This window comes from Mixophyes fleayi, chromosome 4 (assembly GCF_038048845.1).
Source record: "Mixophyes fleayi isolate aMixFle1 chromosome 4, aMixFle1.hap1, whole genome shotgun sequence".
In the NCBI taxonomy this organism is placed as follows: domain Eukaryota; kingdom Metazoa; phylum Chordata; class Amphibia; order Anura; family Limnodynastidae; genus Mixophyes; species Mixophyes fleayi.
Genome location: NC_134405.1, coordinates 70,428,171 through 70,452,963, shown reverse-complemented (window position 1 = coordinate 70,452,963; position 24,793 = coordinate 70,428,171). Strand labels below are relative to the sequence as shown.

General features: G+C 41.7%; 1 protein-coding gene across 1 annotated transcript in view; it reads right to left on the bottom strand.

Annotated features, from left to right (window-relative positions):
* The window catches only part of ANTXR1 (ANTXR cell adhesion molecule 1), a 118,082-nt gene that overhangs the window by 54,553 nt on the left and 38,736 nt on the right, over positions 1-24,793 (bottom strand). The window contains exons 4-12 of the mRNA XM_075207399.1: positions 24,158-24,239; positions 22,953-22,986; positions 21,121-21,200; positions 18,814-18,882; positions 17,245-17,325; positions 5,636-5,696; positions 5,199-5,297; positions 4,425-4,494; positions 3,158-3,236 (exon numbers count right to left, since the gene is read on the bottom strand). Of these exons, the coding sequence (XP_075063500.1) occupies positions 3,158-3,236; positions 4,425-4,494; positions 5,199-5,297; positions 5,636-5,696; positions 17,245-17,325; positions 18,814-18,882; positions 21,121-21,200; positions 22,953-22,986; positions 24,158-24,239 (655 nt within the window). The remainder of the gene's footprint in view (positions 1-3,157; positions 3,237-4,424; positions 4,495-5,198; positions 5,298-5,635; positions 5,697-17,244; positions 17,326-18,813; positions 18,883-21,120; positions 21,201-22,952; positions 22,987-24,157; positions 24,240-24,793) is intronic.

Sequence of the window (24,793 nt, the reverse complement as noted above, 5' to 3'; positions counted from 1 at the left end):
GGACATCAGATACTCTGGACCAAAGAGTCACCCTTCTGACACTGATACCACAGGCAAAAGGGTGCTGGACACAAAATAGGAACATCCAGCACCCAAATACATCTGGTTCCCATTTGTTTACAATTATTTTTATTAACTTCAAATTTAATTTATTATTATTTTATATATTTTTTAAATATTTTATTAAAATTGTATCTGATTAAAAATTATTATCCAAATAAGGTTGAGATTATCTACTTTTGAGAAATTAGCAGTACCATATACATGCAACCTATTTGCTATGACTCCAGTAATGTCCAGTTTTCTGTTGTGTATCCCACAATCTACAGAACACAACACTCGATGCCCCCTTTACTCCACTTCCTGACCGTGGATGGTGTGTAATGTAGTCCTGAGTCTAGGACATTAGACTCCACATGGAGACCTCTGTCTCTCCAATCATTATTCCAGGATGTGCTGGAAAGGGTCCAACTTTTGCTTCGCACCATGGCCTCCATCTCACTATAACTCATTCTATTACAAGGTTTGACAAATAAAACATATTTCCTACATCTTAATGGTTTTTTTTTGCAGAGTTAGTCTTTTCTTGCATGGAAAAAGGGATTAAAAACCACATAAGAAAAAGATTAGTAAAATGTAAACATAGCAGAAGACGACTATAATTTTTTTTTTTTTTGTCAGGCTAAGCAAACGTTTTGTTCCCTTTTTTCTTCTTTTTAATCCTCTAGATTGAGTGTGAGGAAAAGTCTCCAGAAGAATATACTGCGGATGATGAACAATGAAAAGGGGGATACATGGGTTAGGTGGTGAGATGACGCACAAAGGGGCTTATTTATTAAAATGGTGCTATGTGTACACATGTGCTGTAACATGTGCTGTGGCGGTTATAATTGCGATGGAGGTAATGTCGGCACTTACCTGCCGACAGGAAAATACCAGCAGGCTAAATGCCGACACTTACATTGTGCAGACAGGTTGCAAATGTCGTCGGTGTGATTGGTGACATAGCAATGCCTCCAAGCACAATGCCTACATTAAAAGAGCAATGCCACCACGTCCGGCGGCTATACCCCAGACGCGGCAGACGTGGTGGCATGGTACTTTTAATGTTGGCATTATGATTGGCAACAATGTCTATATTGGCAATCACACTGATGACATTAATTGTCAATGTCGCCAATCACACTGACGACATTGTCAACCTGTCTGCACAATATAAGTGTCGGCATTTAGCCTGCTGACATGTAACCGTTCTGTCATTTTTATAAAGCAGTTTATAAAAATAATGATTGTCCAGTATTTCATCTCTTATGTGCACATAGCTCCATCTTACCAAATAAACCATATAGTATTGTAAGCAGGGCTGGAGTAAGACCCCCATGGGCCTCTAGGCAATGTAGTGGTTTGGGCCTCTAGGCAACGTACAGGATTGGGCCTCTAGGCAACGTAGTGGTTTGGGCTTCTAGGCAATGTACTGGTTTGGGCCTTTAGGCAACATAGTGGTTTGGGCCTCTAGGCAACGTAGTGGTTTGGGCCTCTAGGCAACGTAGTGGTTTGGGCCTCTAGGCAATGTACTGGTTTGGGCCTCTAGGCAACGTACTGGTTTGGGCCTCTAGGTAACGTACTGGTTTGGGCCCTCTTACACCCTCCATTTGTAAAAAAAAAACAAAAACCAGAATATAAAACAGGTTAGGATAATATAGGGCCCCTTAGGTCCCCTAGACAATAGGCCTAGTTTGCGTAATGATTGTAAGAGATGATGGAAATGTGAAAAAGGTGGATAAATTCCCTATTAACATGTCATGTGGGCAAACATTAAATATAAACCCCACATCTTTTTACATTAGTCTCCAACATTTAATAGAAACATTTCCTGAAAATTCTTCCGTTGTTACATTTCTTCTGCTGGTAAAACTGACCTATTGTTTCTAACCTATTTAATTGTGAGCCGGGCCTTAAAAAGGGGGGGTGGAGGTGGCGACGATCAAAAGCATTGATGGTCAGTGGTCAGCAACAGGCAGCCAATCGCTAAGCTGCCTGTTGCTGTGCAGCAGACAGGAAGCAGGAAGTTTTCACTTCCTGTCTGCTGATCTGATGAGCGAGGAGCGACGCTGGCCAGCACAACTCAACTACAGGTAAGTGAAGGGGGGTCTGCCATGTATATCTATAGGGATGGAGGGGGGACTGCCATGCATATCTATAGGGATGGAGGGGGGACTGCCATGCATATCTATAGAGAGGGAAAGGGGGGGGACTGCCATGCATATCTATAGGGAGGGACAGGGGGGGGGCTGCCATGTATATCTAAAGGGATGGAGGGGGGACTGCCATGCATATCTATAGGGAGGGAGAGAGGGGGGGGACTGCCATGTATATCTATAGGGAGGGAAAGGGGGGGGCTGCCATGTATATCTATAGGGATGGAGGGGGGACTGCCATGCATATCTATAGGGAGGGAGAGGGGGGGACTGCCATGCATATCTATAGGGATTTCCAGAAGCCAGCGAGAGGATAACAAAGTTGCAAGAGAGAAGAGCAAGAACAGGTAAGAGACAATGGCACAATCTGTCTAAATTTAAATGCTGGAGAATACACCTGAACATTCATAGTCAGGAGTGTTCCTATACACTTATATATTCGGGGGGAGGGGGGGGGGGGGCGCTGCGGCCGTATTAGACTAAGGCGGCCAGAACCCTTAATCAGGCCCTGACGATAATACAACTTGACATTCAGGCTTGCTGTTACTCTTTTACTTTGTTGCAACAGTGTTGCAGCACAAAACAGCTAAAACAGTGCTAGTTTTCACCTATAAGACAACAATATAAAAATAACAATGTTTAATATATTTTTTAGCATTTTGCAAATATTATGAATAAACTTATTCCATATAAAGAAGTGTTTGACAACATAGCTTTTCCAAATAACATTTGAAGATCAGTTTTCAGTAAAACCGGTAACTATTCTGCTACCGGACTATTGCAGCCTTCCTAGCTGCTAGAACACCTTTAATGTTATATTTTGTCTTTTAACATTTGTTGGGTTCTGAGCGACCATCAATCTTTCTAATACCCATGTTTGTCTTTTATTAACACATGCCTTCCATTTCCTGAACACTGCTAAAATTGAAATGGAAAGTAGAAGAAGACCTATGACTTACACAGTGCGTGCTGGTAATGATGACAGAACTAGAGATAAAACTCAAGCCATCGTTCATGCTGACGTGAAGAGCTGCTGTCCTGGGAACACAGAGCAGAAAAAATTGGATATCAGATCTGAATGTCTTCCATCTAGGACCATTAAGCTGTGCAACCTGTCAAACATTCGCTTACATGAGGGCTCATGCCAAATTCGCCTGTGCTACCTCCACATGTAGGAGAGAGCCAACAAGAAGAGAGCTGTTTTTCGCGAAGACCTAGGGAGTGAAGGGTGGTGAGGAGAAGAGAAAGAAGAGAAAGATTGATGGTGTCAAAAGCAGCAGAGAGGTCGAGGACAACGAGGGAGAGGTGACCTTTATACTCAGCTGAGAGTAAGTTGTTTGTTACTTTAGCGAGGGCAGATTCAGTTGAGTGAAGGGGACATAAGCCAAACTGGAGAGGGTCAAAAAGAGAGTGGGAAGAGAGAAAGTGGGTCAGACCATTGAAGACAAGTTGTTTGAGCATTTTAGAAGCAAAGTGAAGCAGAGATTTGGGGCGATAGATGGAGAGAGAAGATGGGTCAAGAGAGAGTTTCATGAGAAAAGGGTACATGAGAGCATGCTTACTGGCCGAGGGGAATATACCAGTGGAGAGAGAGATTAGAGAGGTGAGCAAGGTGATGACAGGCATTGGGAGGGAGCGGTAAATGCTTACTAAAATAAGAAGTTGTACACTGCATTTACCCAGCTGCTAATGCTCTCTAGCTACAGCAGATGATCATTCTGTCTGCTGGGTGACAGGCACAACAGTAATCCTTGCTGGGATGTTCATATGAAGCCCAGATTTATCACTGTTCAGCTATATTACTACTAATCTGCACATCTGCCACTGTCTACTATTGTTCCTGGGAACCACGTAACGCAATGGAGGAGCAGCCAGACATTAGTTAGAAGAAGAAACATCTGCTTCTACTAGGAAAGTTAATTAATTTTTAATGTACAATGTTGCTTATATGAGTAGGGATTTATTATATAGTTTGAAGTGGAATTCTCCTTTAAATTGAAAAATTGAAAGTCTGAAAAAGTCCTTTTAACAAGCTTTTAAGGGTTAATACTAAGGGTGTGTATTTGATTTTCCAAATAGACATCAATCTCTTTCCTAGAATGTGCCACCTGTGAGGATCCAAGAAACAGTTACTAACGTTTTAGTATATATTATGTTAATCTATAAGACACCTTCACCCGGTCACATTGAGGAGACTGACTGACAAACACTTTATCCATAGCTTACATGCCAACGTCTTCCAGAACTGGCGCGGGACAAAGCAGATACGTGTCCTCCACAAGAAGGGGCTTCTCGTCTACAACAGAAAATAGCGTATAGCAGTGTAAGTGTTATAAGAGAGAGAGCAACAATTACAGAAGTACAATGTAAGAAGGTTTCATACAAGTAACAGCTTGAATTACTTTATGATTATTAATAGTCACGATAATATTATTAGCAATAGCAATAATACAAATATTAATTGTTTTTCATGCAGGCATTGTTCTAAGTACATAACGCAAGACGATCAGGACATTAGTTATCGTACAGGCCCCTGCTAGGCTAGTACTGGTCAAGGGGTAGCACCCAAATTGTTTTCTGTTTATATATACCTTTTATTTTTAACCTTTTTTTTCCTTGGTGTTTACAAAACACATAATTTTTCATGTAAAAAAATGGAAGTAGTGTTGTACAAAAGAGCATGAACATATGCTGTGCACATGTACTAATTTATGCCGTGTAAAGCATGTACACGTGTGGTATAGATTCTAAACATGATGCTGATCATGCCAGGCTTTGATAGCTTGAAACCGCATTGGAAATGACATAGCAGCTGCCTGGAAAAATGGAACATTACAAAAATGATGTGGAATGCTGGCTATACATTACTAATACTACTTCCTCTTTCATTCTTTACAGTTTTAGAGAACATAGGATACACTTTGACATTATTTTGTATATCTATAATGCTTTGGAAGGGTGGCTCACATGAGCTAATTCTACGTAGAGAAGTAAACTTACTGAGAGAGTTTGTATCATTGATTCTGAAACTGCAGAGTACTCGATCCACATTCCGGGCATAGCGGAATCCGTTCCCTCTTACTACCACTTGAAAAGACTCTACAATATAAATAATGAAAATCACACAAATATATAGATTGAGAAGCAGAATGGTGAATGTGTGATTGTTGTGATGAGGGTCACAGAGAGAAAAATGAGGAAACAATTGTACAGATAATCACAGCATCTCCAACATCATATATTAATAGATGCCATCACCTGAGCATTCAGATGTCCTTACATCATTGTCTATAACTACTCATGGTTAGAATGATGTGAAACATTTGTTATGCTGATATTATCCACTATCATTACATAGTGTAAATAAAAAGTGTTTTCCACATTGAAAATTATAGATCTGACATATCTTAGTATGCCCTTATATTCTATTTACTTACCACCGGCACATATACTGGAAGGTTCTGCAGCTAGAATTTCAATGCAGGACATCTTCAGGATCTGGAGAGTAAAAAAAGATGTAGATAGTTTAGTAAACAGAATTTTATAGATGGACTATAGGGCTTAATACATTAGCGCACATAATCAAGATTTCAAGGAGGGAACAGGGCAGTAAAGGGTCGAATGCCCGTAGTCAATGGCTCCAGAATATGCTCCTTGACCTGTAGATCGTAATGACCCTTGTTTTGTTGTCCAGCTTTTGATGCAACTGCTTCCGCTAGTCTGTAGGTCTCCTTTAGTTTTTGTTTCAGCTGCTCCACATATTTCAAATGGGGCTTTTCTTCGGGATCAGCAGTGTCCACTCCAATACAGATATTGATTGGTAATTTAGCCTCCCTTCCAAACATCAAGAGATATGGGGATCACCCTTTGGACTGGTTTTTTTTATGCAATTGTAGGCGTGCACCAAATGGCTAATGTGCCTTCTCCAATGTGCCTTTTTTTTTAGTGTCCAAAGTGCCCATCATGCCAAGAAGTACTCGATTGAATCTCTCCGGCTGAGGATCTACTTGAGGTTGGAAAGGAGTAGGCCTGGACTTCTTTATCCCGCAAACCTCACACAGCACTTTTATTAGCTTGCTCTCGAAATCCCAACCCTGATCCGAATGAATGCGGGCAGGCAGTCCATAGTGGACAAAGAATTTTAACCATAGCATTTTTACCACAGTCACAGCCCTCTGGTATTTTGTCTGGTATTTTGTCTGGTAGGCTTGAGCATAACGGGTGTAATAATCTGTCAACCCTTAAAATGTTACACTTGTTGCTTTCATTGGGTTCCACTGACAGAAAGTCAACACAGACTAAATCTAAGGACCCATTCCTGGATATATTCTATAAGGGGGCAGCCTTCTCTGGGAGGGATTTCTGGAGTACGTATCTCCCACAAGATTTACAATAACTTTCAATGTCTTTCTCCATTTTTCGGCCAGTAAAATCTATTTGAAATTAAATTTATGCTCTTCTGTATTCCCAGGTGGTCGTGGTTATCATGTAAAGCACTGAGAACCATGGGATGGTTCTTCTTTGGCAACGCTAGCTGTTTCCTTTGTCTGCCATCTTTGTGGCTTGTTTTTCTATACAGTAGCCCCTGGTTCACCACCAAGGACTCTCTCTGTCTGTTTAGCAAAAATCCATTTTCAAACTACTCTGGTGGATTATTTGTCTGTGTTTAACAGACCACCTAACTGCTGCTATAGAGGAATCATTCTGCTGATCTTCTTTGACTTGGCTCAGACTCAGCTTTTGAAGATCACTGAGCTCCATTTGACTCAGCCAGCAATACTGTCTTGGTAGCGTATCTATCATTGCCCCTAGGGTTGTTAAGCATTCTTTGACTGGAGGCACGACCACACGCCCCTTGTGACACATCCCCTTCACCTTTGGAGCTGGCAACTCTATCCATTCTTCTTCCTGAGATTCCACAAACCTTCCCGGTAATCTTGACAAAGCATCAGCATCTACATTCCTTTTCCCAGGTCTGTACAATATTGTGAAATTGTAAATGGCCAGCGGCGCCAACCTTCTGTGCCGAGTTGCATCTAGCTTCGCTGTGGTCTGTACACATGTGAGGGGATTGTTGTCTGTATGCACTTCTAATGGTATTCCATACAAGTAGTCGTGAAGTTTGTCAACAATTGTCCACTTAAGGGCAAGGAACTCCAACTTATGCCCCGGATAGTTCCGTTCAGTGGGTGAGAGACCTCGACTGATGTAATAGACTGGTCTTAACCTTCCTTCTTGCACTTAGCATAATACTCCCCAAGTCCCTCAAATGAGTCATCTACATGAAGAACGTACGGAAACTCTGGATCGGCATATGCCAGAACAGGCACTTGAATCAGGCAAGTTTTCAATCCCTCGAAAGCTTGTTCACAAGCCTCATTCCACCTTTCCCCAAACACATCATTTACCCGGAACAATGGTTTCTCTTTGTGATGGGAACCTCTTGGAGCGGGATAACCTCTTTAGTATTGTTGGTCGAGGCCATTCATTCACCACTTCTATCTTCGCTGAATCTGTAGAAATTCCATCCCGATCCACAACATATCCCACATACTTGACCTGGGTTTTACAGAAGCTACACTTGTCAAGGGACAATTTCAACCCTTTCTTTATTAAGTGTTCCAATACCTTGAGGAGTCTTTGTTGTGCTCATTCAATGTTTGGCCAAATACTATCAAATCGTCCAAGTAGACCAGCACTTCCCTGAAATTCAAGTCACCACAACATCGTCCATGCATCTTTGGAAAGTGGCTGGGGTCCCTAAAGATCCTTGTGGCATTCTTTTAAACTGAAAGAATCCAACTGGGCAGATGAAGGCGGTTTTCTCAGCATCCTTCTGACTCATCAATATCTAATAGTACCTGCTGCGATAGTAACCACTTGTCTCCCTGAAGACAATCAGGGGCTTCGTCTATCTTAGGGACAGTATACTGATCAGGAATAGTGCGCTTGTTTAAGGTCCGGTAGTCCACGCACATCCGTATTTTTCCCATCTTCTTTCTAGCCACCACAAAAGGAGAAGCATAGGGGCTCTCAGATTTCTCAATCACATCATTCTTTAGCATCTCCCTTAAATGTTCCCGAACATCGTCCAAATCAGCAAGTACTAGGCGTCTTGACTATTCTCAGAAAGGCCTGTCGTCCATTAGCCTGATGTGGTCTTCCACCCCTGTTACTAGGCCAAATCCCAGTCCCCCGGATAGAAGGCAGCCTCTCTTTGTAGCATTTGCTTAACCAGCCAGTGTCGATCTTCTTGACTAGCATCACTCCCATCAAAGCACTGTTTGTAATGTGGTATCTTGCAGAAGAATCTTTCTCTCTTTCTTCTTATAAGCAGCAAGGCACATAGGGCGAATCTTAAATGTTTTGCTATAACTTGCCCCTCCCACCTCTTGGCACCAGTTGGCCAGTATCTCGAACAAGTGGGAGTTAGTTCCAATAATCACTGGGACATCTCAATGTTCTCCTTCAGTCTCAGGACAAACAAGTGCAACCACCTTCACCTCCTCTCTATTCCAGCTACTAGCTGTGGAAACTTCAAAGGTACAATATTGTACCCGAGGTAAGGATAATTCTTGTCGCTCAGACCCCAGATGGTCAGTCCACACAACGGTTTGATGGGCATGTCAGACAGATTCTCTCTGTACCACTTCTCGAACATGATGGACACCTGTGAACCACTATCTAGCAAGGCTATACAAGGTCTCCCATTTCGGCATGCAGCCATGTGAGGCATGGGTCCCAACAATCCTTTGGGTAAATGGTTCCATCCCAGGTGAGAGTTCTCCACAGTATTAATGTCAGCTTTCTTTAGAGGACCAGTGTGGGGGTTCTTGGTCCTCCTTCTCATTTTTCCCAAAGCTTCCCATCCCTGTGGGGTGGTGAGGGTGACCACCTTCTTCCCTTACTCTGAGGACATTGTCTAGTGAAATGCCCAACTTCTCCACAAGTGAAACACTCGCTCTGCTTCCAAGTAGTGTTATCTTTGAGTACTTGTCATGGGCGGATGTTCGGGTGCAGTCGCTTGGTAGTGTAGCATCTGGGGTTGGATCTGTGCATCTCCAACAACTGAGCAATCTGTTCACCTTGATTCCCCACAATCTTCAATAACTCAGTGCTAGGAAGGTCAGCCTGAGGCTTTGACTGTATGACCTTGACTTTCATGGTTACCCTCTCTCGGGACTTTCTTCCCCAGTAGGGACTGGTTTTATTCCTGAGAAGACCCGAAGACTTCTGTAGCCTCCTTCAGTTGTGACTTTGCTAACTGCTCTACCAGTTTCTGTACAGCAGTGAGGAACCGTTCGCTTTGAGCCTTATCAGTTTTTCTAGTACTGGAGGGTGACTGAGAGTTCTCCTCCCTGGCCCGAGGGAATACTTGTCTGTTAATATCTCCATCCGGAAATTCAGCATTAAGAGGTGCTGCGGCTAACTGTTTTGTCTTCAATGGAATCACAATGTGCCATCATTGTTTTTGTGGCCCAGAAATGACGAGGGAAGAAAATTTCTATCTAATTCTGCTTGCGTCTCGCATAGGACCAGACTTGTCTTATCCACATCTCTATCTTTCCATCCAATGAATATAGGATGTTCTACCCCAAAAATCCTGTGGAGCACATGCAGGACTTCCTCATCCGTCACTCCCTGAGAGTCACCATAGATCCCTAAACATCGAGTTGGGGGAACGGCCTGCTGTTTACTCCACAGAAACACTTCTTCTCTTATACTATCCATGACGTCTGTGCTGATGGGTTTCACTGAATGTGTCTCAGGATCTTAGCAGTGCCTCCACTGTAACACCCCCTTCTGTATTATGCGTTGTGAGGGTGTATATATATTGAATGATGCAGATGCTTCTCACCTTGGTACTTGGTTTTTAGTGCCTCCACCCGAATCGCTGCTTTCTCTTCTGGGGGGTGTTCTAAAGATACACCAGGGGGAGATTCGGGAAACGTCCTGCCCAGTATTAACACTCTGTGACAAACTGTGTGCTGCAAAATCCAGCCAGACACATTTATTGAAATGGAACCGCTAAATGAAGCTTTGATTTTATAGAAAAATATACTTTGATATCATTTGAAATAGTGTGAGCAATACAATACATTAATAAGACAGTGTGGATGAAAGTGGAGCACCACTTCTTACTACGAACACCAGGCTGACACAATAACTCGCAATAAATGAATAATATTAACAGCATACAACAAAAACATTAATTGTCACAGCCTTATACAGTGGAAAAATATATCAGATGCTAACTTTACTGGCTGCTGATACTGGGAATATCTCAAGGGGTGAACGTATATATTTTTACTTATAGCTCTACAATGTACTGCCAACACACACATGAGCAGTATTCAAACACACCACACAGATGGACAAGTGCACTGCAAGTTGGGACTTTTCTGTATGGATGCCAGCATATCATGGAAGCATCATGTGTCCAGTTTGCAGCTTTTAGAGGTCTTTAAATCATTTGCACTAAGGTACAGTAGTCACTGTATGCAAACTCTCCTGTAGCAACAACTGTAAAATCCTCAACTTGTATCCTTTCTTATTTGTATCCTGGGACTTGTAGTTCCACAATTTTCACATACATCAAATGAAGGGTTTTTGAAGGATAGTATGTGGTCTGCTACTTAAACTGTATAATTACCCGGCATCTCTAGTATTTAAATCATGGGTCAACTTTGAAAAAGACACCTACTCCTTTCCTTGGGGACATCTTCCTTGGTTGCCTCTGGCACATTGGAGACCATTGGAGTCCATTGGAGTCGAGGACATTTCACATGAACTTGGTGACCCTGAACGTTTGGGACAGCACCTATAGCAGTAGTGATATCTCCTCGGTGCCTGGACCAATCGCAGAGTTCACAATTAACCCTGACTTTCACTCTGTCAGGAAGAGAAGATTCTTCACCAGTTGGGGCAAACAGATGAACGTTCTCAGCCACCAAATGCACAAAGTAGGACATATGTGACACCTTCAAAGCATTATCAGTGGACATAGTATGCCACCCTTTACAGAAGTGGAGGTAAAGATAGTTTAGAAATTACCAGGAGCAGAGGCGACCTGAAACCTTCTGAAAACCTTTGCAGAGCACCATCATTGGCCGTTTCAACAATGTCACGCTTTCAGAAGAGAATACTTCCCCACCTTACTTCCCAAGGGATCAGTACTAAAACACTTTTTCCAAGTGCTGGAAAATTACGACTGTTACTTTTTTTAGGGAATGGATCTTGAATTTTGATTAGACTAGATGCGAGGAGGAGTTCACGTACTTGGGCAAAAACATATTTGGGAATTTTTTGTTTACATATTTAACATGGATTATGTTTTGATAAAAACAAAACCTATAGTTATACAGAGTCTTCAATTACTGCGGTGGCTCCAGTATGGATGGGGCAAGCCCCTTTTATCGATTGATTCATTTGGAGTCTTCACCTCTTCCTTGCAGTAAACTGTATGCTGAAGCCCACTACTTTCTCAGAGACACTGTCAGGCACTCTTTTAAATCATTTGTTTTACCCATGTCTATTCATAGAACCGGGGGGCGAGGGATGTGCTCTGGTTCAGTTCACTGTCTGAATTTATGAAGTATTTTCATTTTGAAATATTACCCTTTGTTGATGTTCTTGGCACATAATGACTACATTAAACTAAAAGTTATGGTTTCTACTCTAATTCGAAAATGATGATTAAAGATTGGTGGGGTCAAGGCTTGGGATACCATAAATCTGAAACTCGATGGGACAAGCACACGACATGAAGATTGCTACTTAGGAAAAGAAATCCTTGCATTTTTATTGGGTGCCATATACAGTAGTAAAACAGTTATATGACCCTATCCACAGTCCCTCGGCGATCTTAATTCTGGAAAATAATTATTCCAAGCTGTAGATTTCCCGTGACAAGTACCAGAATTTCTTGGAAAAAGCTTGGTCCTAGCTATCGCCTCTGCCGCTACCTTATTGTGTCACTGATATAGTTCTACCAAAGCGTCTCCTTCTTAGTTCATACTGACTTCCAGACGGTACTGTTTTTTCATTAACTGCTTCAAGCACATTAATCCACATTCGACTGTGTAAATCTATCGAGAAGATGGCAGTTGTCAGGATGCGAGTTGTTTTTCTCATTGACTGATCCTGCGTGCCTGGATCTGCATGGAACATTCATACTTGCCCACAGGGCTATGCAGACAGAAAGCACAATTCCAGGCAGTAATAAGTCTGTGTTTTGCTGAAACCTGTTTAATATTATTTCACCAGTAATTATGTAAGATTCAGGATAAACTACTGAAGGTAGATGTAAGCAGATCTGCTTTATGAGATTAAAACGCTGATACAATCTGAAGGAAATTATTGCAGACCTCCCCTTGCCCCAGTATCTACCTAGATGGGTTTGTGGCTTCTAAGATTTACAATATTCATGCTAATTATAAAGTGAGCAGTCAAACAAAGGGGAAATAATACTGCATAGCCGCTTACATGTTAACAGGAAGAATAATATGGGTCTACTAAGCCTTTTATTCCTACCGAACAGCAGCAGTTCTATTTTTAATAAATTACTTATTATGCTATTAACTATCCTGTTGTTATTAGGATGTCATATATCCCTTGTAATTATATATGATGTTTACATAAGATAATGATTGGCACAGTATGGATTCTAGATTGCGAACAATCCAATACAGTGTACACAGTTTTTATTTTTAAATGTACCCTTTGTCTACACAAAGTGGAAGCAGCCATTTTGTAGGCTGACCCAATATTCATCAGAATGACATCAGTGAGGTATGAGGTTCCTTGCGATGTCACTGCTCCCCAGGGGCAGGCTCCCAAATTTTATCTCAGGGGGGACAAGACTGGACTCAGCAGCCTGAGGAACATTTTAAAGGAAAGAAAATGCAGGTGGCCCAGTGACCCAGCAGAAGGTAGCCCACCTGCCCCTGCTGCTCCCCAGTGAGTTGATAGGACTAATTTCATTAATATCCATGCCCCAGTGATGTCATTGGCTGCCACTGTCTAGATAGACTCCACCCTTACTGATATTGGTACAGCCCAAAAAATGCAAGAGTTCAAGTGATGTTCACTCTGTAACAGTTAACACCCTCAAATGTCTGCAGAGAATTAAGATGGACCTATGCCAACTTTTGGATTGGTTTAACAGATATCACTTATGCAATAACTAATAATAACAGTTTCTTGTTCTCTAATGATATTTTTTTATCTCAACAAATAAAACATTATTTTATTATATACTAAATTAGGGCAGGTCACCAAGCAAAGCACATTGGATAATAGAATAATGTGCACCTCTAGGCAAACAAATAGCTAAGACAGGTAAAGCTGTATAGGGCTGTTCACTTATTACTAAGGGTATACAGCCTAAAACACATGGTACAGCTCTTATCTGAGTATTCGTGTGCCCAGTTTGAAGTATCTCAACTGTTATTTATTTATTTTGCAATATCTATGTTCTTATGGTGAGAGCAAAGTGAAATAAATGTTAAGCCCTCCTGGCATCCCCTCTCACCCAGTACTGTAATGTATGCCATTGAAATGCATGTATTTTAAAAGTGTGGTGGAAAACCACTTTTGCACGAAAATACACCCATGTGTTAATTCTGGAATGGGGCATGGCCTTAAGTGAGTTACCTTTTATGGTCTAAATCTCATCTCCAATTTTAGCCAGACTTTCTCCGCAGGGTGCCTGCTGCAATCCCAAGACTTTGGGGGTAGGCACAGTGCCCATCCTCCATTATAGAGGTGCCCAATCCAGGGGGGACTTATTACCTAGAGCCAGCCTCACTGAAGGCACACCACAGTGGGTGCTGGATTGGGATTAAAAGAGGGAGCCCAGCCCAGTCATCTGGTTGTACATCCTACTTCGAACAGGCTGACTATGGATTACAGCTCCTGTAACACTGGTTCAGTAATGTGCTGTGGAAGACATTGGGCTTGGTCCCTGCCTTGCAGCAGTATTTTGAACGGAGTGGTTCAGTCACAAAGACAATGCTCCAGAAGAACGGTGACTATAGGCACTTTAATGTAGGGTAGTGTAGAAGGCTCTCTGTGTGGTGAACCCCCGAGCTGTTATTAATTGTATTACTTTGCCTGTGTGATCTTGTAAATAAAGATATCTATTTTTGATATAAAATAAAGGTACATCTGTATCTTCCAAGTGATTCCAAACTCATCGATGTACCAGGTTACCTCAGCTAGAGCATAAGGCTGCCTCCAGCGGACCAGCTGGGCTGAGTTGGCAAAACACATATGCCCAGTATACTCACAGTTCTATATATGATTAACATTCTTAGCAGGATAGTATACATTGTTCTTTATTCTCTCACTTCTGATGCACTGTGAGCAGTATCTTTTAATCTACATGTTACTTGTTACAATGGGATTAATACTCTTTGTATATAATTGTACTGTATGTGATCAATTGTAACTATTACTACAGCTGTGTTATTTTAACATTTATTTTATTTGGCATTTGTGGAACATCCTGGCTTCTTTTAAATGTTTTTTTTTTTTGTCCTTGGTGATTTGTTTGACTTGTAACCACTCAATAAAGATTTTGGATAATGGACAAATTACCTCTGCAGTGTTTTTCCTGGAACTAAGTGCCTTATATATTTTTGATACCTGCTATTTTTTGCTGTGCTTCATTTTTGCAAATACACTTGGTTCTCTCTATAAAATGTATTCAGAGCTGCTGCTACCAATACTTAATATTCAGGTTAATAATTTTTTATTACGGATAGCTTAATTCCTCAAATGATTTCTTTACCTGCTCATGAAGTAATACATACATAATCAATGTGTTTCTATCCCAATGAGTACACACAAGAAAGAAAAATACCATCTCCAGTAAGTTAGATATATCATAGTCATAGTTACCACATCTATCATTGCAATGAATGAGCATTGGCTTGGTATATGCGCCACATAGAAAACATGAGAGGCTCCTAAATTAGTTATGGCATCTTAGGTAGAGCACAGGAAGTGAGGCAGGTAGATTGTACACATTATGGGCCAGTCTACAAGTTTTGGGTCTGGGCCCCACTCCCCCATGTTCACATTACTAGATCCCCCTCTACACTTATTAACACTTCATTAAATTAATTCTGGTTACTATCACTAAGATATAAAGCAGATCCTAATCTTGTGGCTAGTATACAAAATAGAGCCCAATCTTGTAGAAAGATGATCACAGTTTGTTAACCCAAATACAGAGGCCATTGTGTTGGATAGTATACAATGCTAAACCCAACCTGGTGGGTACTATACAAAGCTATGCCCAATTGGCAAAATGAAGCCCCAATCTAGTGGCAAGTGTTAAAAACTAAGCTAAATCTGATGGCTAGTATACAAAATAAGCCCTATATGGGGCTTAGCCTACAGTGCAAAGCTGATCTAAGTCTGTGGTTAGCAAAGAAAGCAGTTTATACCAGATCAGTGCTGGAGTAGGAACCATTCTCTGTCTTATAGGAGGTCTATTGTCCATGGGTGCTTCTCTTCCACAGTGGTTGCTAATGGGACCTGTGCCTCTCTAGTGGAAACCATAATGCATGAGCTCCATGAAGGTAGGTTTCACTCTTTTAATTATTTTACTCTGAACCTGTGGAGACCTTAAAGAGTCACAATCGACTCTAATAGTTGTTTTCTTATGTCACCACTAACATACTCAATGGAGACTGTCTAATAGATAATAATAGATCAATATTAAATTAATCTACATGTGATATACTGAATGACAAACAGGGGCGGGCTGGCCTGGGGGGCAGGGGGGCATCGGTCCCCCGGGCCGCTCAGTTTATCCATTGATAGGGCCGGCCGCCCAGCTCCCCCTCCCCCCCTCCCCCCCTGCTGCACTATAACCTAATTATTACCGGCAGCCGCAACACATGACATGTGATGCGGCCGCCTCAGCGCACAGGCGGCCGCGTCACATGACACGCGATGCTGCATCTTGCCAGCCCGAGCCTGATGACAAAAGAGGGCTGCTTCAACTCTCTATTGTTTTTCCCTCCTACAGGGGTTGTCTTTCTGACATCATCATCATGTGACAATATAGGACTGTCTGATGCTTTGCGGAGCCCACACAGTTTAATATGAAAGCTATGTGCATGTGATATAGCTATAGAAATCCGAATCAATTCTGGTTAAACCCTATTTGCTGAGCCCCTTTGTGGGGCTAATACACAAAACTAATCCCTTTCTGATCAGCAGTATACAAGGCAGAGACACTTTTTGTGGCTAGTGGACAAGCCCTTACTGGTGGCCACTGCACAGCAACTTTGTACTTTGTTAGTTATTAAACCCCCCAAAAATCAAACAATGCACTTATTGCATTAATTAGTTCACATAAATAAACATGCCTGACCTGCAGACAAGCTGTGCTATAATGTTACATGGCAGACTATCCTAAAATAATGAACCCCTAACAGTATCTAGCCTCTAAAGGTATGACAGGTTTATTTAATACCTCACCTGTCATAGAATGTCAACTGTGAGATAATATTAACAGGTGTTATCAGGTGTTTATTGTTTTGTTATATTATTAAAAATGGCATCCAACTGAACAAAATAAAATAAGCATTGTTAGAATATGCTTATTATTAATCCATTTTAATAACATTTTAGCTACAACCTAGAAGACAGGTAGACCAGCCATAATCCTGTTTGGGGAAAAAATATTTTTCTCTGAAATTATGAATTCTGAGTAGTATCTTAAAAGATTATAAACTAGTAAAGAGTACACATGGCTGTGACAGCGGAAGTGCAGTCTACAGGACTAGTAGTAATGAAGACAACAGTATCGGGCTATACATATAGAGCAAGTTTACAGACAACGAGGTTACCGGGCTTCACATTGTTTTTTGTATGACTAATAAGAACACAGGTGCAAAAAAATGCAATTTAATAGGGTGGGATAATTGGTGACTTAACTCTGTCAGTTCAATCTGTACTCATGTGAGGATACAGAGATACAAAAAGGATTTATAACACAGAACTTTTATCTAACTTTAACGATACTTACTGAGCCGATGACATTATGTAGAGCCTCAAAGCCTCCATTTACCGGGAAGACATGTTCCTTGCTGTCAGCAATCCGTGCCAGCTGCATCCCCACGGGATAAAGGATAAAGAGATGTTGTAAAGGAAAAAAAAATAGATTTTAGGAAAATTGTATACTGTAGAAAATTGTTATGTGGGACCGATCCTATATAAACAGTGCTGAAATTGTTTAGTAAGTTCACCTAATACATAAAACGTGTAATACTATATACACTTCTATACAACCATAAAACATTGTATAAAACTGGGTCTTGTAAATGGATTTATTGACATACCCAATTAGACAAAATTTCAATCAGACACTACCCAAATCAGACACTACCCCAATCAGACACTACCCCAATCTGACACTACCCCAATCTGACACTACCCCAATCTGACACTACCCCAATCTGACACTACTCCAATCTGACACTGCTGATAATGAAGAGTTGATAATCAAAGGTCAGTGTTGCCTCTGTATATTAATTATTCCATATTTTCAATTAATTCCCTCTATTTCTCCACACACTGGATCTTCTCTGATTTACTTACAAAGGTACCAATATATGGATTGAAATATCTTGCTTTGGTTTATGTGAGCATATAAATGTGTTTAGCCACATAAAATGCAATTAGATACCTTACTGAATTTTAATGGCTGGTATTCAAATATCGCTACTTAAGGGCAACCGCAAGTTGTACTGTATGTCCAAAATGGCTCTGCAGACGTCTGTTACACACGAAAGACTCCAAAATGCACTTGTAATTTATTTCCAAACTCTAATATAGAAAACTCACATGAATATTGTTTTTATTTTAGCCACGGAATCGGCATTACTATGCCAAGTCCTCATTCAGTATGGAATGATCAGTTATGTCAGCCACGCCAATCAGAACCAGCATAATATTGTTGCTCTACAAATGTGGGAAATTATGTACACATGGGTTAAATATCCTTTAAAGACTCGCATTTTAGAAATATATAACTTAATTGAAATTTATTGTGGACATTGTTCTGTACGATTCAAAACTTAACAAAATTCAAAAGAGACTCTATGCACAACAATCTGTATTAAAGTACACACTTAAATATTGTACACAGGCATTTGTAGAAAGCATGTTTTATTTTATTGAAGGAGATATATAATTTGCTTATTCTTTTGGTAATCCCATGCACAGGCTTGGACTGGCTATCAAAGAGCAACTCCATAAAAATAATCTCCCAATACGCTGCCTTCCTCAACTAGGAGAACCGTGGGACCCCACATATGTGATGCCTACTGTTTGGTAGATACTGGTCTACAATGAACCTGCCAATTTTGAAAATAAGCTGGTTGTCGATGGAGCTGAATGCATAACATGTAGTGAACCAATGTAAAATCACTGTGGTCTGGCATTACTATTACATTGTGCGTTCATATACGACATCCACATTTTTGTGCTTCAGCCAACTATAGGTGATGCCAGGAAACAACCTGAAAATAACTGCAAGGTATGAACACATTTAAAATCACAGAGCTCCCACTCACAAATAACAGAGACAAAATACCTGTGTCTCATTGAAGTCTTTCACTCCCACACAATAAACCTGAGCGCCCAACTCACGCGATCGGTTAGCCTAAAACACAAATAGCATTTGCATATATTACCGTGCCATACTATATTTTCAAGTGCCATACTATTTGGTGATGAGAATTATCACACAAAAGAAACGTAAATAATTGTACATTATTTTTTATATTTACAAAAAGTTTAGTAATGGGACTTTCGCTGCTTGCAGTTTCCTCATTTTATATTGGTCACTCACAGAGGCCCAACTGAGGCCAAAGTTGCTCCATTTCATAATTACCATATTTTCCCATGTATAAGACGCACCTTTTTCCCAAAAATTTGGGTCTAAAACCTGGGTGCGTCTTATACAGGGGTAGTGGGGATGCAGGGGGGGGGGGGGGAAGCGTTACAGGGGCAGTGGGGGGGATCGAGGGGGAGCGGGGCAGCGTTACAGTGGCAGCGGGGGGGGGTATCCAGGAGGAGGGGGACAGGCAGAGAGTGTCAGTGGGGATCCAGCAGGCGGGGACAGGCAGAGAGTGTCAGCGGCGATCCAGGAGGAGGGGGACAGGCAGAGAGTGTCAGTGGGGATCCAGCATGCAGGGACAGGCAGAGAGTGTCAGCGGCGATCCAGGAGGAGGGGGACAGGCAGAGAGTGTCAGCGGGGATCCAGCATGCAGGGACAGGCAGAGAGTGTCAGCGGCGATCCAGGAGGAGGGGGACAGGCAGAGAGTGTCAGCGGGGATCCAGCATGCAGGGACAGGCAGAGAGTGTCAGCGGCGATCCAGGAGGAGGGGGACAGGCAGAGAGTGTCAGCGGGGATCCAGCATGCAGGGACAGGCAGAGAGTGTCAGCGGCGATCCAGGAGGAGGGGGACAGGCAGAGAGTGTCAGCGGGGATCCAGCATGCAAGGACAGGCAGAGAGTGTCAGCAGGGATCCAGCAGGCGGGGACAGGCAGAGAGTGTCAGTGGCGATCCAGGAGGAGGGGGACAGGCACAGAGTGTCAGCAGGGATCCAGCAGGCGGGGACAGGCAGAGAGTGTCAGCAAGGATCCAGCAGGCGGGGGACAGGCAGAGTGGCAGCGGGGATCCAGGAGGAGGGGGACAGGCAGAGAGTGTCAGCAGGGATCCAGCAGGCGGGGACAGGCAGAGAGTGTCAGCAAGGATCCAGCAGGCGGGGGACAGGCAGAGTGGCAGCGGGGATCCAGGAGGAGGGGGATAGGCAGAGAGTGTCAGCGGGAATCCAGCAGGCGGGGACAGGCAGAGAGTGTCAGCGGGGATCCAGCAGGCGGGGACAGGCAGAGAGTGTCAGCGGCGATCCAGGAGGAGGGGGACAGGCAGAGAGTGTCAGCGGGGATCCAGCATGCAGGGACAGGTAGAGAGTGTTAGCGGGAATCCAGCACGTGGGGACAGGCAGAGAGTGTCAGCGGGGATCCAGCAGGCGGGGACAGGCAGAGAGTGTCAGCGGCGATCCAGGAGGAGGGGGACAGGCAGAGAGTGTCAGCGGGGATCCAGCATGCAGGGACAGTCAGAGAGTGTCAGCAGGGATCCAGCAGGCGGGGGACAGGCAGAGTGGCAGCGGGGATCCAGGAGGAGGGGGACAGAGCCACAGTGGCAGCGATTGCAGGGAGAGTGTGCTGCCCGGCTACTCTGATCACAATCAGAGCAGCCGGCCATTACACTCTCCCTGCCTTTTTTGACAGCTACCATAATATTTTTTTTTTCAAATTTCGGGGCCAAAAGTAAAGTGCGTCTTGTACGTGGGAGCGCCTTATACATGGGGAAATACGGTAATGTTTTTGTTTTTACCCTTTTTAAGTTACATTTTCGGAAATTTGGTTTCTGAAATCAATGTCCAAAGTGATAGACTATTAACTGATAGACATGTAGTAATGGGGGGTGGAATAGATGTACACTTTACCAGCCAACCAGATCAGAGCATCACGGTGATCTACCCTGGCTTTCACCGCTAATAGGCCAGGTGTCCAATGTCATGGAGCTGGAAGTTTATAATACTACTTTGGGCTCACTTGGAGCTTCTTGTAGGCTTACACAATGTGTTTACCCATTGTGCATACATGTGGATGGGACAAGATGTTTTCTGAATGCTGGAATCCAAACGGAACACTGCGGTAATGCGGTAGTCGCTATGGTCACACTTCAAATAATGATTTCAAATGACAAACTCTTTTTCATACGCTTTACTTTCATAAAAATCTGTGATTATGAGGCCTTACAGTGTTTCTTTTCAATGGGAGCAATATGTCGGTGCTATTACCCTATGGGAATTTAGTTATGTGATCTGTACCTCCCGTTCTGCATAATAAAGCAGGTCTTCGTGCAGCTCTCCATCAGTCAGTGCAATGATAACGCTTGCTGTTCTGTATCCTGCAAAGGAAAAATGGGATTATATTAGGAAGATTTTTAATATGGTTTCATGGAAATCAACAATTAGAAACTGCATGATATGCTTTTAGTTTAGTTTGAATCAAATTAAAAAATAGATGAAAAAGTTAATGCCTGTCCAGTAGTTAAAGAGGTGGCTGACATATTTAATAATGCATGCTAACAGGCTAAGGCTAGATTAACGTCATTCAAACATTATTTTGCTAAAATCATTATGTTGATGGCTACAATTTACTGGAATAGGTCCTGACTCTTGAAATGGGATGTCTGCCTGAAATTGGCTGTTGAAAACAGTCATTTGCAAACTGAAAAAGATGTGGACCTGCTCTTTTTTGTTTATTTTCGTCAATGCCAAAATTGCAAAAATTTGCAAATCACTTCAAGTTGGAACTAGCCCTGTAAGAGAGGAATGTGCCTAGATTTGTGGACTTGCAAATACCCTGCAAAATTTGTATTGGTTAAACAGTAAAAACATCCCTTAAAATCTAACCTATCTCTAACTTAAAACCACTCCTTTATTAAATTTATTTTTTACATCTTAGTCCTAAAATACTGCTTGGCCTAATTTAATTTATGGCTTACATTACACAGGAGAGTGATGGGGCATCCAGAATGGCTTTGTTATATGTGTCACTTTTGTGTTTGAATGTTTTTATTAAGCCTCTAGAAATACGCCTTTCTGCAACAGCTCAACTGGAAGAAAAATATTAGAGGAATGGGAATGAGGATGTATTTCCGGGAACTCAGATGCTGAATTAAAGTCCTTTTGAGGAGAAAAATATTGTGCACCTACCTGTAAAAAAGGCTCCCTAAATATACCCCCACAGCTCATTGAATGATTCCCATCCTGCAAAATGAAGTATCTTTTTTCCTTTCCAGTGCAAACCAGGCAGAGTTGTGCTCCTAGGGCTAGATTTACTAAGCTGCGGGTTTGAAAAAGTGGGGATGTTGCCTATAGCAACCAATCAGATTCTAGCTTTCATTTTGTAGAAGGTACTAAATAAATGACAGCTAGAATCTGATTGGATGCTATAGGCAACATCCCCACTTTTACAAACTACTGTTGCTGCTAGTCGAAAAAAAGATTATAAATAACTAAACTTTCTTAGCAAACATCTGTAGACATGGTACAGTCCACTGTCGCAACGTATCTGTCAATTTACAGTAGCAGTGTGTTTCTTAGCTTTCAAAAGGCCATTTCAGGAAGAATTCCTAATTTAAGTATCAGGATATACTTCAGCAAACTATAATCCCAGCATAATAATTCTAAATAGAAAAAGTTAGTGGAGTTTCTGTTTAATGGTAAACAGCTAAGAAGATGAATAATTAAATTGTTATATAACTATTATAATTACTCCATGTTGCCCCTTTTTGTGCTGACTAATAATAATGTATAAATTCTGGCAGATGACTGCTAACAAATGTTAGGTGGGTTTTCTCTAACTGTGCAAAAATAACAAAGGGTGAAACTATGGCCTAGTGCATTTATTCTCATAGCTAAAAAAATATTTTAAAATATGGATTTGATATCAAAACAAAGTACATTCTGCCCTGAAAAAAATAAATAATAATGATTTCGTAGACAGAAAAAACAAAAACATAAATGAATATGATATATAGAGAAAATGTGTAAATTGGTCTGGTGATATGAACAATAACACCTGTGGTCCTGATGAGTTTCAGGGCTTACTTTTTTAAAGAATATGAAAATAAACAATCATCTTTATCACATACCTTTGTAATTCTCGTGATAGATTTGTTCACTTGCCTGGATTAATCAGAAAAAAGTGATATTACTCATTTCAGTTCAATAAAAGCCCATATACTTATGTGTATTTTCAGGCCACGTAAAAGCACCTTCTTGATATGTGTATCGATAAAGCCGTAGATGAAGACTGGTGTCATATTTGCGCTATTTTCCCCCCAAATCACAGCCAACTAGAGGTGTAACATCTGCTGTGGCCTGCAGTGCCATGGGGTCAGCGGTAGGGGCAGGCCGGTGTCAGTATTTATGCACTCTGGATGCCCCAGCTATGCTCTTCTGAGCATGTTACGTGGCTGACGCATGCGCATTGGAGACCCTTTAAGACTTTCAGCTCCACTCTGATTGAACTGACAGTACACACGAGGTTTGACTGCGCATGTGTCTACCCCCACTGGAGAGCATAGAGGGGCCCTCTGAAGTGATGAGAAGATATGCATCACTGGGTTGTCCCCTGCCCTCCCAACAAAAAATAACTAAAGCTACCCACGCACATGCAAATTTATGGAATTTAATTGAATGATCTCATTAATAATCAATATTATCAGTGACCAATTTACACACACAGGAGACAATGGAAACATTATATCATATTTATATTATATCAATATTGTTTTGCTAATTTGCATGTACAAGCATGGATTTTCTTAATTTTGATTGTTCAAGTCACAATTTCTGCGGGACAGTTCCAATCTCCAAAGGCACTAAGGGAGTAGTTTACTGGGCAGTGGTGTGATCCGTGAATGTGTAGGGTCAGGTAGGATATAGGAGGTTCTGGGATGTCATCTAATATTTTCGGAAAAAACTAAATGAACCAGTGCCAAGGATGGCAGAATTACAGGGAAGGCAGATCGGTTGAGTATGGGCTAGAAAAACAAGGAAATAGATAACCTTTTATCAGTGTCTGCATTTATCATCATTTTCATAATTAGATTGTCCTGGGGAATAGGATCAATTGCCCTTGTGCCCCCCTTGTCATTCCTGTTCTACTGAGAGAGTGACTACTGGTATTGTATTGTCTAATATCCGTCAAATCCATTTGGAAAATGAATTGCAAATTACGCTACAGCATGAAAGCAGCTACAATGCCCCAAAGACACAAAGGTGCAGTCAAACGTTTTCATGTAACAACATTTTTTCTTACAGTGCCCTGTAATAGTCAATGGATTTTTCTTACCCTCTCAATTCCCTCGTGCATATAGGTGTCTCCTCCTGGTCGGACATTCTCCAGCTCATTAAGGCCTAGTTTGATTTGGTCTCTGTATGTAAGAGACAAGAGAGAATAGTACATCAAGCAAACATTGCATTCAACATGCTAATAACACACTTAAAACTAGCACATCTGCAATACAGCATATGTGTAGTTCTAGCCTGTGGTTCAGAGGAATCTAAAAATGTTTTCAAATTGTCTTTGATGAACAATCCTACACCATAATTGTTCTCAATGACTATTATGAATTTAACACTTTTGACATTAGCAACTGATGCAAGACTAAGAATGCATTGTCTGCGGTATTGATCTGAGGAACTAAGAGAAATGCCATTACAATGTCAGGAAGGACATCTTCCTCAATATGAGGATGGATTGGCGTCTATGGTTTTGTTTTGCCTTTTTCTGGATTAACACAGCTAGAACTTAACTATAGGTTTAAGTTGATAGACTTTATTTTGTTTTAAACCTGTAACTGTGATGCATAATAGTCCCTCTTTATAAGGGGCAGATCCTCTCTTGGCCCAAATTCCCATCCCTCTTTCCTTCCAAATTGTCCAATCCAAACCAATGGTTCCAAAAAGTATCCGTTTGACTCCTAAA